General features: G+C 45.5%; 1 protein-coding gene across 4 annotated transcripts in view; it reads right to left on the bottom strand.

Annotated features, from left to right (window-relative positions):
• Positions 1-3,417: 3,417 nt before the first annotated feature.
• The window catches only part of ANGEL1 (angel homolog 1), a 73,798-nt gene continuing 65,146 nt past the window's right edge, over positions 3,418-12,069 (bottom strand). For 2 of the 4 annotated variants that reach the window (XM_027844760.1, XM_027844762.1), the window contains 5 exons: positions 9,068-9,194; positions 8,621-8,731; positions 7,198-7,267; positions 6,526-6,698; positions 3,418-5,604 (listed from right to left, as the gene is read on the bottom strand). In XM_027844760.1, the coding sequence (XP_027700561.1) occupies positions 5,444-5,604; positions 6,526-6,698; positions 7,198-7,267; positions 8,621-8,731; positions 9,068-9,194 (642 nt within the window). In that variant the 3' untranslated portion in view covers positions 3,418-5,443. The remainder of the gene's footprint in view (positions 5,605-6,525; positions 6,699-7,197; positions 7,268-8,620; positions 8,732-9,067; positions 9,195-12,069) is intronic. The other 2 variants (XM_027844761.1, XM_027844763.1) reach the window with 1 other exon arrangement.

Raw genomic sequence — 12,069 nt, 5'->3', positions numbered from 1 at the left:
AGAAACATGAGACTGTAGGTCCCATTCCTGCAACTCTTAGTCATAAGAAAAATCCAGAGCAGCCCGATCTCCTCTGGCAGAAACAATTTATTAACAGTAAGGAAAAGCCATAATTTCATTATATGATCAGTAAACAAATTCTAAAACTACAATTTAAGAGATCTTATAGAAAGGTAATTCGATGTTGTAGAAGACCTGGACTTGGAATCAGAAGATGTAGGTCTAAGTCTTGACTTTGCCATTAATTCACTATGTGACCTCAGGCAAAAAGTCACTATCCCTTTGTGCTTTTCTCAGCCCTAGGACTACATAGGCGTATGGTTTCATCTACCTCTTCCAGCTTCAGTTCATTTTACAGATGAGGCTGTTGGACCCCATTGCTGCTTGCTCTCCTGACACCCAAAATAGTCCAATGAAGGTCATCCAATTGATGGCGCTCCCTTAAGCTAAGAGAGGAGGCTCTTGTGCTTTTGAGAGATGGCTGACAAAAGAAAATATTCTTTCTTCCCTGTGGGCCTTGATTTCCTCACATGCAAAATGAGGAGGTTGGACCTGAGAGCTGGAAAGGGCCTTGAAATTCTATGATTTATCTGAGACTCTGTGCAAGTGGTAACTACCATAACCTGTCTTAGCTATAATATCACATGTAAGCTTGACCTCCCATTGGTGCAACATTGGGAACCATGTCCTCCTAATGGAAAGGATGCCAAACTCCAGGAGGGACCTCTGGGGAAAGGGAGGTTTAACCCACAATGGCTTTGATCCTAGGGGTGGGAAGAAAACAAGGTGTTAGTCAAGGAAATCCTTCTGTGTCTGACAGGATATTTGTAATGGGAGAATTGGAGGTTCCCAATGCTCTACCACCAAGGTAAGCCCTGCTTTTAGCTCACTGCTACCATCACTCTGGAAATTCATCTTCCCGGATGGCACTGACCTTAAGTAGTTGCCCACTAATGAAATGCTGATGATCAGATACCCAGTCCATGAAAGTTGCCTTTTGAGGAAGGAAATGTCATCTGGGAGCAAGGGGAAGGGGCAAGTAGAGGAAGGTGTCTAATTTTAAAGCGATGGGGAACTTTGTCGCACTATCCAACAGTTTTCCAATAAAGATTAACAGCTATCAAGAAAAATAATAGGGTTGGCCCTGGGGAAGAGTATAAATCAGATGGCTGCTTCTAGGTATTTTTGGCAGTTTGGTAGTTGGGAATCAGACCCCAGCTACTTTGTTCACAATCGTCAGTATCCCAATAATTCTGTGTTGCAGTAAGGGGACTTCTGATGTGGACATCCTTGGCACCTTCACAACTTTAGGTGTTGTAAAGGTAGTCTGCCCATAAGGCATTGATCTCTATGAACTCAACTGGTGGAGAAGAAATTGTTTCCGAGTAGTATTCTTTATAAAAATGTTTCTTAGGATTTTAAAGAGCATCTTTCTCCCAAGTCTCAAAACATTTCCAGTAGCAGGGTAAAATGGTATAATGGGGAGAGTGCTGCCTCTGTAGTCAGGGTTTAAGATCAACCTCTGCTTCAGACCGCATATCTGACCTGGGACAAGTCACTTAGAATCTCTCTGGGACTCAGTTACCTTATCTGAAGCTACCTTATCTGAGAGGATGTGACTAGATGCCCTCTAAAGTCCTTTGCAGTTATATCTATGATCTATCCACTTGTCTCCCACCTCTCTCCAAATGCATGGAATCTTAGGAAGGCTGTGACTTCCTTGAAATCATATTGAGTGAGGAAAGTAGGAAGGTAGGAAGATAAAAAGGGAAGGCAGGAGGGAGGGAGGGGAAGGAAAGATCCTGGGAAGGAAGGAAAGATGGGGAAGGAAAGACGAAAGTATTTATTAAATGTTTACTATGTACAAGCACAGTGCTATGTGCTACAGATACAAATATAAAAGTAAACAAAGCCAAGCCAATGAATTCTGGAAGCAATAGTCTAATAGACCCTAAAGCTTTCCTGGGCCTTGCCATTCCTTCCACCACAGAAACCTTAAGACTTCCAGGCCTCCCCATCTGCTATGTGACTGATGGAGTTTTATGTGTTATCTCCGTGAATGCAAAAGCTTCTTGAGCACAGGGATGGTCTTGCTTTATCTGTTTGTGTCCTCAGAACTTATCACACAATTTAGCACACAATAATGCTTGGTAAATGCTTTTTAATCCATTTATTCAATAGGCTATATGACATTAATGATGGTTGTTTTTTTGGGGGGAAAGGATTCCCCATTTTGTTGTGGTTTGCCAGGGGTTGGAAACTCTAGCCTCCTGTTCGGATATCATCAAGATGGATTATGTCAGTGTCAGGTTTCAAAGGATGTGAAGCTGGAAGGGGATTGTGACATCAACCAATTCCTCTCCCTCTTCTTAAAGATGTGAAATGTGAGACCCAGAGAAGTCAAATTATTTGCCCAAGGCCACACAGCAAGGCTGGAATTCAAACTCCGGTTCTTCTGCCTCCTAATTCTATTAAACTCTATGCTAAGGGAAGGAAAGGTTACAGTACAGTAGAACCAGACATAGGAAGGGAGGGAGGGGATCAGCCCCAGCAACAGATGGCCCACAGATCAGCTCTAGCTCAGGAATGCAAAACAGATTATCAAAAAATAGACAACAGAGTGGGGATGCATCAGCCTAGGCTTTATCCAGGGAAACACTCCCACACAGCCTGCCTCTGCCTGCCAGGGGTGAAGGACTAGGTGGCTGGAGAATAGTCTGATTCCCGAGTGGTTGTAACAGAAATGAGAAAGGGGCTGTCCCACAACCAGGAGGTTGCCACCCCCCCATAAACGAGGACTCCCCTCGGCCCAACACTCTCACACCATCCTCAAAGCCACTGAGAAACGTCAGGGTGAGGAGTGGGTTCAATGAATACAGGGACCAGATTGGCTTTTGTAGAATACAAGGGCAACAGAGTTGCTGATCATCGGCTCCACAGAGGCCTTCCCAGGCTTGGGTTTTTCCCTTAAGGCTTAGTTCTATTGCTTGAGACTCCACAGTCTCAGGCTCCAATACTTTCTCTATCCCTAAAGGTAGTTGTGTGGGACAGGGGACAGAGCAGTGGGCCTGGAGCCAGGAAAATCCAAATTCACATACAGTCCAACATTTGTTAGTTCTGTGACCTCGGGCAAGTCACTTAACCTGTTTCTTCAACTGTAAAATGGTGTAACACTCTACTTCCAAAGGCTGTCATTGAGGATCAAATGAAATATTTTGAAAGCGTTTATCACAGTGCCTGGTACGTTGTAGGTGCTTAATAAATGCTAGTTTCCTTCCTTCCCTGGTCTCTTCTCAAGATTCTTTTTTATTCCTAACCCCACCCCCAACTATACAAGTGAGTTCTGAGCCAATCCAGCCAAAAATTGGCCTGGCTGTGCTATGCCCTCCAGGATCCCAGTGAAATAAGAACAGGAAAAAAAAAGACAAACCTTTATTTCAGAAAAAAATTAAATTAGCATGAAAAATTTCCTACTTCACTTTTCAAAACAGAAACAAGGCAGAGACCAAAAGATTCCCTAATAAACCTTCCCAGGGTGGGGCCATAGCACTTCCCATCAAGGGAGAACAGGTCAAAGGGCAGCTGCAGAACAAATGAGTTGTCCCGAGACCCTGTGAGGATGGACCCAGGAGAAGCAAACACAGTAGAAAGGGGTGCTACAGAGCAGGTGGAGGGAATCAGGCAGATAGAGGGCCCCAAACCTGAGGCAAGCCATTGTTTACCCAAAGGAAGCAGAACTAAGGGGTCTATTGTGCTTGGGGGGAAAAAAAGCAACAGCAATTCAAACAGGGTCTTTGGCTTTCCTTTAAGATAAAAAATTCTTCTGCTGGGCATGAGGAGGATCATTGGTGACTCTTCAGGCCAACCTGAGGTGGCTTCGAAAAATGCAAAGGCAACTCAGACCCAATAGGGATAGAGGCGTCTTCAGAATCTGCCTTAAGGTTAGGGGGAGTATAAGGGGAAGGCTTGCCAGGAAGAAGACCCTGGGGGCACATTCCTAAAAGTGAGAGATTAAGGCACACAGGAGTCAGGGCAGGGCAAGAACGTGAAGATTCCAGGGAGACACCCTCCATGCACACCTATCCCTCCCCATTCCCACCCCCACGACTGCAAAGTCAAGCAGGGGCTTTATGTTGGATGCGGCCTGGCCAGGGGATTAGTGTTCTCTACGATTCATTCCCACCCAACTGGCTTCACTGCCATCCCTTAGTTCTCCAACCAAATCGTTCCACTGAGAATACAAGAGATGCTTCCCAGATTATGCCTCCCCAACACCACAGTTTATCAAGAAGGGCCTAGGGAGTCAGAAAAGCGGGAATCAGCAACTTGGGAGCAACGAGAAAGGAAAAGCTCCTTCCTCAGGATTTTAAGCTTCAGAAGAGATAGCCCTCAAGCGAAGGACAACAGCAATTCATATACTGTTTCCCACTGAAACCACCACCCTGGACCAGCTTCAGATACCATCAGGCCAGAAGAACATTTCCTTCAGACCCAATTTCTTCATCTTACAAGATGCTCAGCTCCTCTGACACCACCTCCCCCACTCCCACAGCTTCCACCTTCCCCAACCTGACATTCAAAAAGGCCAACTTCTCTTATGCAAGGGTGGAGGGTTGAACCCAAGAGAAATACACTAGGGCCATGTCTTGGCTTCAAGAGTGGGGGCTGTGGAGTGAGGCAAGTCAGATCATTTTGGATCATCAGGCCCTCTTGATCTTGCTGTTCCAGGCTGAGGGGTCCACTTTGTTCACAAGGGCCAAGCTGGATGAACACAATTCTGTGGCAACCTACACATAAGGTAGCTGGGGAGAAGGGCAAGGAGGAGAGGGAAGGGGAGAAGCAGGTCACTTAGAAGTCTACTAACTTCACCTGCTCATATTCGACCCACCCTAGGAGGGGCAATCAATGCTGCACTCACTCTTGCAGCCTACCAGAATACCAAGGGAAAAAAAAAACTATACATTATATACAGTAGTTGTATAAAGGATAGACCAGATGGGCGTGAGGTGGGGGAGAGGAAGCTAGTGGGCAATCAGCTCGACAGGAGGGGAGATTGCAGGCAGCAGTGGCTGCAATGGGGAGTCAACAAGCTGCAGCCTGAAAGCAAATAACCAATGAGATCAAAAACTCCCGCAACCCTGGTAATTAAAAATCAAGGTGGAGGCGCTGGATACATGGTAGGAAGGGCAGCCCCCCTCCTGCCTCTCCCAGGGCCACTGCGTGTGAGGCACAGGATTAGGAAGAAGTTGGGGTGGGAGCAGGGGCATAATAGGTGGGGGAAAGGGAGAGAGGAAATCCAACCAAGAAGGAGAAGGGAAGGGTGAAAGGAGGGGTGGGGGAGGGAAATTCCTTGGGTGTAAGTTTCCAGAAGCTTGGGATTTCCACAGTCTCTGATCCAATGAGCTCTTCTGGAGGATAAGCCCCCCGTCCCCTAAGAGCCCCATCATGGGGCGGTGACCTCCATCCCAAAGCTGGCCAACAGGCAGAGGTGGTCTGAAGAACAGAAAGGGTTGGGTAAGCCATTGGCAGCCCAAAGGACGTCTTCAGAGAGGAGGGAGAGACGGCCAAGCAGCTTGAGGGCTCCATCCCGGTATAGCCTGCGACCTGGGTTGTGAAAGGGAGCAAGTGTAAGGCACCTTGCCACCTGAAGATATAAATCTACATGCATCTGCCAGCCCCCAAAGCCAGTGTGGACATGGCAGGGTTCAAGAAAGTACTTACCATTCATGGTTACACAAATGGTGACACAGTCATGCATCTTTTCTGGGAACATATTCAACTTAAAGGGGGTACAGTATCTTTCACAGATTACGTACACTGCCATACCCATCCCCTTCTTCTCTTTCTCCTATTTCTGGTTCATAAGACAGAAGGGGGGCTCCCCCATCTGAACCTACCCAAAGCAGATGGTGGAGGAAGATGTAGGGTAAGGCAAAGAGATCTAGGCTGCAGCAAAATCACTTCACTTGCTTGGGTCTCAGTCTCCTCACTTCAATGCTATTAATAGCAACTATGCTACCTGAGAAGCCATCCAGCCCAACTCCTTCATTTTATGTCAGGAGGATCATGCATCTAAGAGTACCTTCAAAATTATAAATCTAAAGAAACAGAAAGCAAAATAATAATAATAATAATAAATTCACATTTCTATATCGTTTGAAGGTTTACAAATCCAATGAGGTAGGCAGTTTAAGCATTATTATTATTATTATTATTATTATTCCCATTTTCCAAATGGGAATACTAAGGCTCATAGCAGTCAGGTGACTTGCCAAAAGTCCCCCTGCTACAGAGTATCAAGAGCCAGGTCTCAAATCTGAGTCTTCTGATTCAAAATCCTCTCAGTATTTGTTCCCGCGGCATTACCCGGGAAGGTGAGTATAAGAACTCCTCTCTATAAGAACCCCCCTGCTAATTCCACATACTCCCAGCTTTCCGTATCCCAGACTAGTGTGACAAGCAGCTGACCTTCAATCCACTGCTGCCGGTGACAGCAATCAAGACCTCGGGGCACCCACAACCCACCAGACTCACTCGCTCTGTGTCCATTTTCACAGGGTTCAGCTGAGAAGAAAATGTAATCCACTGTTGCTCCAAGGCCCAAGGGCATCGTGGTGACCTCTGGGCGGCCTTGCTGGGGTAGGAAGTGGCTATAAACTGAGGTCAGGTTGAGGCTGTGCTGGATGGTGCCTGAAGATCTGGGGAGGGACAAGGAAGGGCAAAACAGGCTGAGACATGACAGTTGGCAATCCTACCCACCCCCTCTAACTTTAAGAAAGCCTCGGAGGATTCAGCTTAGCCTCGTCCTTGGTAAATCTGCACACAGGAAAACATGAGGCTGATAACCCAATGATTATTGAACCAAGAGAAGGAGGATGGATGGCAGGTTCAGCTCCACCTGCTTGCAGTGATGGAGAAGAGTTGAGAATATGTCTTGGTCCTTGACCCAACCAAAGGTGTAAAGCTTCCTTCAGATTCCACAGTAAGGAGCACCCACAGACATGCTGGGCGTAAGTGGCTTCTGGCTGATACAAGTTTATAACAAGGACAAGAGTGCAGGGGAGAACAGATGGAAAAGCAGCCTGCCCTAAGGGCTGGCATCAACCAGCATTCTGGGGAAGGACAAATCTCACTCACAGGGAGGACAGGGAGAAGGCAGGGAGCAAGACACAGAAGGCTGAGGCTGGAGAAGGCTACCTGGGAAAGAAGGGTTCTGGATCAGGTATATCCGCTTCAGGGACAGACTGGGACCAGCCAACAGGACGCTCTACGGAAGAGACAAGACACAGGATTGAGAATCCCCAGGGCAGGGGGCAGAGGTCCAGCTTCCTGTCCTAAAATTCCTCTGAAAATCCCATTTGGTTTTCTCAGAAGTGAAGAAGGAAGAGGAGATAGCATTGGGGAGCCTAGGGAAAGGAATAAGGAAAAAGTCAGAAGGGGTAGGGGAGGGGGCCTTCACAAGCAGAGGCTGACCCCCTCAGCTACAATAATTCTCATTACTACCTTTTTTTTTAAGCTCAGCTCTATAACTTCATTGGTATAGGGGACTCCCAGTGAGGAACCTTCCTCCACCAATATATGCTGACAATGATTCTGCAATTTATGAGCTGAGAGCATTGCTGGGGACACCCAAGGGATTAAGTGACTTGCCCAGAGTCACAAAGCCAGTCTGTATTGGAGGCAGGATGCCCAGCCTTCCTTTCTTAGAGACCAAGCTGCCTCACTGTCACTATTATCATCCACATAAGAATGCCATCTGTCGGAGCTGCTAGGTGGCGCAGTGGATAGAGCACCGGCCCTGAAGTCAGGAGGACATGAGTTCAAATCCGGCCTCAGACCAAACACTTGACACTTACTAGCTGTGTGACCCTGGGCAAGTCATATAACCCCAATTGGCTAAAAAAAAAAAAAAAGAAGAATGCCATCTTGCCTTTAGAGAACACCAGAAAGAAGGGGCGAAGCACTATCACATGTATTATTTCACATTTTTAGATGGTATAGACCTTTCATTTCATTTAAGGAACTCCAGACATTCCCTCCTTCAAAACAAATCAGCAACTCTTCTGTAACTTATGAAAGTTGTCTGAGAAGTGACTTGCCAATGGTCAGTTAGTATGGGTCAGAGATGAGACATGAATCTGGGCTCTCCTGACTCCAGGCTGGCCCTCTAGACACTCAGCAATGCTGCCTCTCCATTCACTTTATCCTCAGAATAATCCAGTGTTCAGTCGTTTGAGTTTTAAAGCTGAATTTTTGTTGTGTTGTGTTGTGTCTTTTTTTTAACCTTCAACATAACCACCATCATTTGTGGCACATTCTTCGATCAATTTTCAGTTTGTGCTCAGAAATTTCATGAATTGCATTGGTGAAAAGAAACAAAAATTAACCCAACAAGTACATAAAACCCTTTAAGAATTCACCTTGTATAGCTTACAGGGTGCTTCTATCATGTTTACATTGAAAGTTATTAAAGCTAAAAGTCTCACAGAGACTTGACGACCACCCTGCACTTATTCCCATTGATTTCTGTCTCCAAGAATTATGACCAATGAACTGAAAGGCCCAGGAAGCTGTGCCAGTGATGGATCTGAGAAAGAAGGCAAAGCTCTATGTCTCTTACCTGGTCTAGCATCTGTCACTCCTTCGATCAGGACCAGCCCCACTGGCCGCTGGCAGGCACTGTCACAGAAGCGGAAATGAAGCAGGAAGTCCCGGTCATACTTGCGTCTCTCTATAGATGAAGAACAAGCACTGGGTGAGAGGAAGAAGCAAAAAGCCCAGAACGATGGGCCCTCCCAACCGTGGAGCAGCATCCAGCCCAGAAACAGAGGGAAGATGAAAGGCTTGACCGAGGACAAAGGGCTCTTCTGAGGTATGTGTTTTAGATCTGTCAATTTGGAAGCACTGAGAATGCAGAGAGGAGTACAAGAAATCAAGGAATATAACAGGAGACCCCATGGCATGATATTCTCCCCATCTTCCTGAAAAGCCAGAGCTTTCTCCTGTGCTGTTAAAAAAAAAAAAAGGCTACAAGTCACAGATCCAGCAGACCAGGAGGGTGGCTCACCTGCTCTCTTGGAGTGACATGGAGTAATATACTGACAGCTGTCAGTGATACCCAAAGAGCTAGGCCACAGCGGGGTCAGCAGCTTCCGCTGGTAAAGCTGATGGGAGAAGTCTTCCTGCCCAGACACCTGCAGGGAAATAGCAGGCCAGAGGTAAAGAAACAGAGACGGAAAAGGGAAAGGCTGAAATGACAGCTGGTGAATGCACACAAACCCATATATGCTGTGGGTATTGCATAAGCCTCCCTGTGAGATTACAAAATACAGCTCTAATTGAGCTAATTAAACACACCATTCTTCCCCTGGAAACATCTGCTTGTGTCCAGGAGACAGGAAGGAAGGGAAGACAAAGCCTGAACTTGAGGGCACACAGCCTCTGAAGTTCCACCTCTGGATAAACTCTCACCCAACTTCACAAGGAGTTGCAATGCCATACTAGGCCTTGGTCTGGCCACTTTAAGATGCAGCACCAAAAGATTATTTAAAAGCAAGGCCCTGACCAGGAACCTGTTTTATCCCAGATCATGGTCCTACAGTTACCTAGGCCTACTGCTAGGGTACCCCATACCAGATGAAACAAGGAATCCATAGTAATGCTATACCTTCCTGCAGCTAAAGCCCTGTATACTTGATCCTGCCCTGTCTTATTCCCATAGATTTTTATCTCCAAGAATTATGAACACCTGAAAGGACCAAGAAGCCACCCCATTAACAGATCTTAGAAGGAAGGAAGGGCTCTATGTCTATTACCTGGTCTAAGTAATGGTCATCAAAACATCCTTTAGTGAATGGAACTGGAATAAACAGAGCACTACATGGGAAGCATTTCCTTACTTTAATCAGCCTCACATTTCCAATAAATGCAGCAGAAGTGACAAATGTCCCTTGATGCCTCTGTATGCACTGACTTAGCTTAAGACAACAAACTCCTCAAAATATTAATTCTCAGCAAGAAGTTCATCAGCTAGCTCAATGTTGTCACTTAATAAAAAATTAAGTAGCCTAATTACAATAACAGCTCAGTACACTCCATGAACACCAGGAATTCTCTTCTCCTTCCTCCCACTCTGCTCTGCCAAAGGCACCCATTATGTTCAATCAGAAGAGACAGAGAAAGCTGAAGTGTCCTGCCTAGGATTCCAACAAGCCAGCATCACCCGAGAGGTCACTTCACGCTCCCCACCAGGCATGTGCCACTTGGCCAGCCTCACTAGCATTCCTTCTGGTTCACTTTCCGGAGGGGTCAGACAAGGCAAAGAGCTTCGATGAATGGGATGAAGGCACAAAGCCTGCTAAGCAAGGCAAGGGGTCCTTTCAAAGAGTGACCAGCTCTCTCAGAGCAGAACAAGAAAGCTACAGCAAGAAGGATTTAGGACATACTACAGAGACAGTCTGATAGAGCAGAAAGAATCCTAAAATGAAAGTCCAGCTTTCTTTGTCCTGGTGTTGCTACTGTCTGGCTGTATGACCATCAACAAGCCACTCCACCTGTCTAGGCCTCAGTCTGCTCATCTGTAAGCAGGAGTGCTTAACCTTCATTCTGTCAAGGATCCCTTTTGGCAATCTGGTAAAGCCTGTGGGCCACTTCTCAGAATCATATTTTTAAATGCACAGAATATATAGGAATATATAATAGGAATATGGAATAAGAACTGGAATAGAAATATATAGGAAACCAGTTATACAGAAATTCAATTATCAAAACATCTTTTAAAAGTCAGTTCGCAGACCCCAGGTTAAGACCCACTGGAATAAATGATTTCTCAGGTCCCTTCTAGCTATGAGAGTTCTGTGTATCTCAGGAAGCATTTCCTGACAGTGAAGGGTTTTGACCCCTGTGGGGTAAAGCTCCCATGGGAAGCTGAGAGCTATTTTCTGAGACCTATTTAAGGCTGGTCTTGCTCAAATAAAGAGGGCTGAACTAGTTAACTTCTCAGGATCCTTTCTAGTCTTTTGACTCTATGATTATGAGAAAGTATCTTTTCCAGAGTAGTCATAATAACAATGCTAGGAGCTAAGTCCAAATTTTAGGATAAGAATCAAAAAGAAATGCAAGAATCACCTAATCCTGCCCCATCATCACACCTTCTAGCTGGTGACTATTTAAATCATCAAAGGTGGGTGACTGTCTCTTCTTAAAGAACTTTAGAATTGGAAGGGACTTTAGAGGCATCTAGTCAAACCTCCCACCCAATGCAGGAATGAATCCTTCACACAACAAATCTTTGATATCTATAGTAATCCAGACATGTGTATCTCTGGGATGAAGCTCACTGTCTAATTTCATCGCTGGAGCCCAGTAATTATCTTGAGCCAAAGTCTGCCTTTCTATAACTTCTACATATTAGTCCTGAATTGGTACCTCAGAACTAATATGGAATGAGTCAACTCCTCATTCCACTTGAGATACCACGCTCCCCTTGAAATAGCTGATGACAGCCATTATGCCTCCTCCCTATAGCTTTCTCTTCTCTAGACTTCTCCAGGCTCCTTGAAACCATTCCTCATCTGACATGATTTCCAGACCCTCATTAACCTATTAACCCTCTAGCTTGTCCCACCAAAATTACTTTGAATTTACTTTGTCAGTATATGTATCATAAATACCTGTATGTGCACATACTGTTTCCCTGACAGAATGTAAGCTCCTTGAGGGCAGGAACTATTTCATTTTTGTCTATGACTTTCCAGGGCAAAGCACAATGACTGGAATATAGAAGGTGCTTAAGAAATGATTGTTAGGGGCAGCGAGGTGGCACAGTGGATAGAGCACCGGCCCTGAAGTCAGGAGGACCTGAGTTCAAATCCGGCCTCAGACCAAACACTTGACATGTACTAGCTGTGTGACCTTGGGCAAGTCACTTAACCCCAATTGCCTTACCAAAAAAAAAAAAAAAGAAAAGAAATGATTGTTAATTGAATGAATCTCTCATAAAATGAGATGCTCAAAATTTAATACGATGTTCTGGAAGTGACCTGACCAACACAGCATTTCCTTCCATTC

The sequence above is a fragment of the Vombatus ursinus genome, unplaced genomic scaffold (assembly GCF_900497805.2).
Source record: "Vombatus ursinus unplaced genomic scaffold, bare-nosed wombat genome assembly UNPS02014945.1, whole genome shotgun sequence".
NCBI lineage: Eukaryota > Metazoa > Chordata > Mammalia > Diprotodontia > Vombatidae > Vombatus > Vombatus ursinus.
This window is presented reverse-complemented; position numbering and strand designations above follow the sequence as displayed.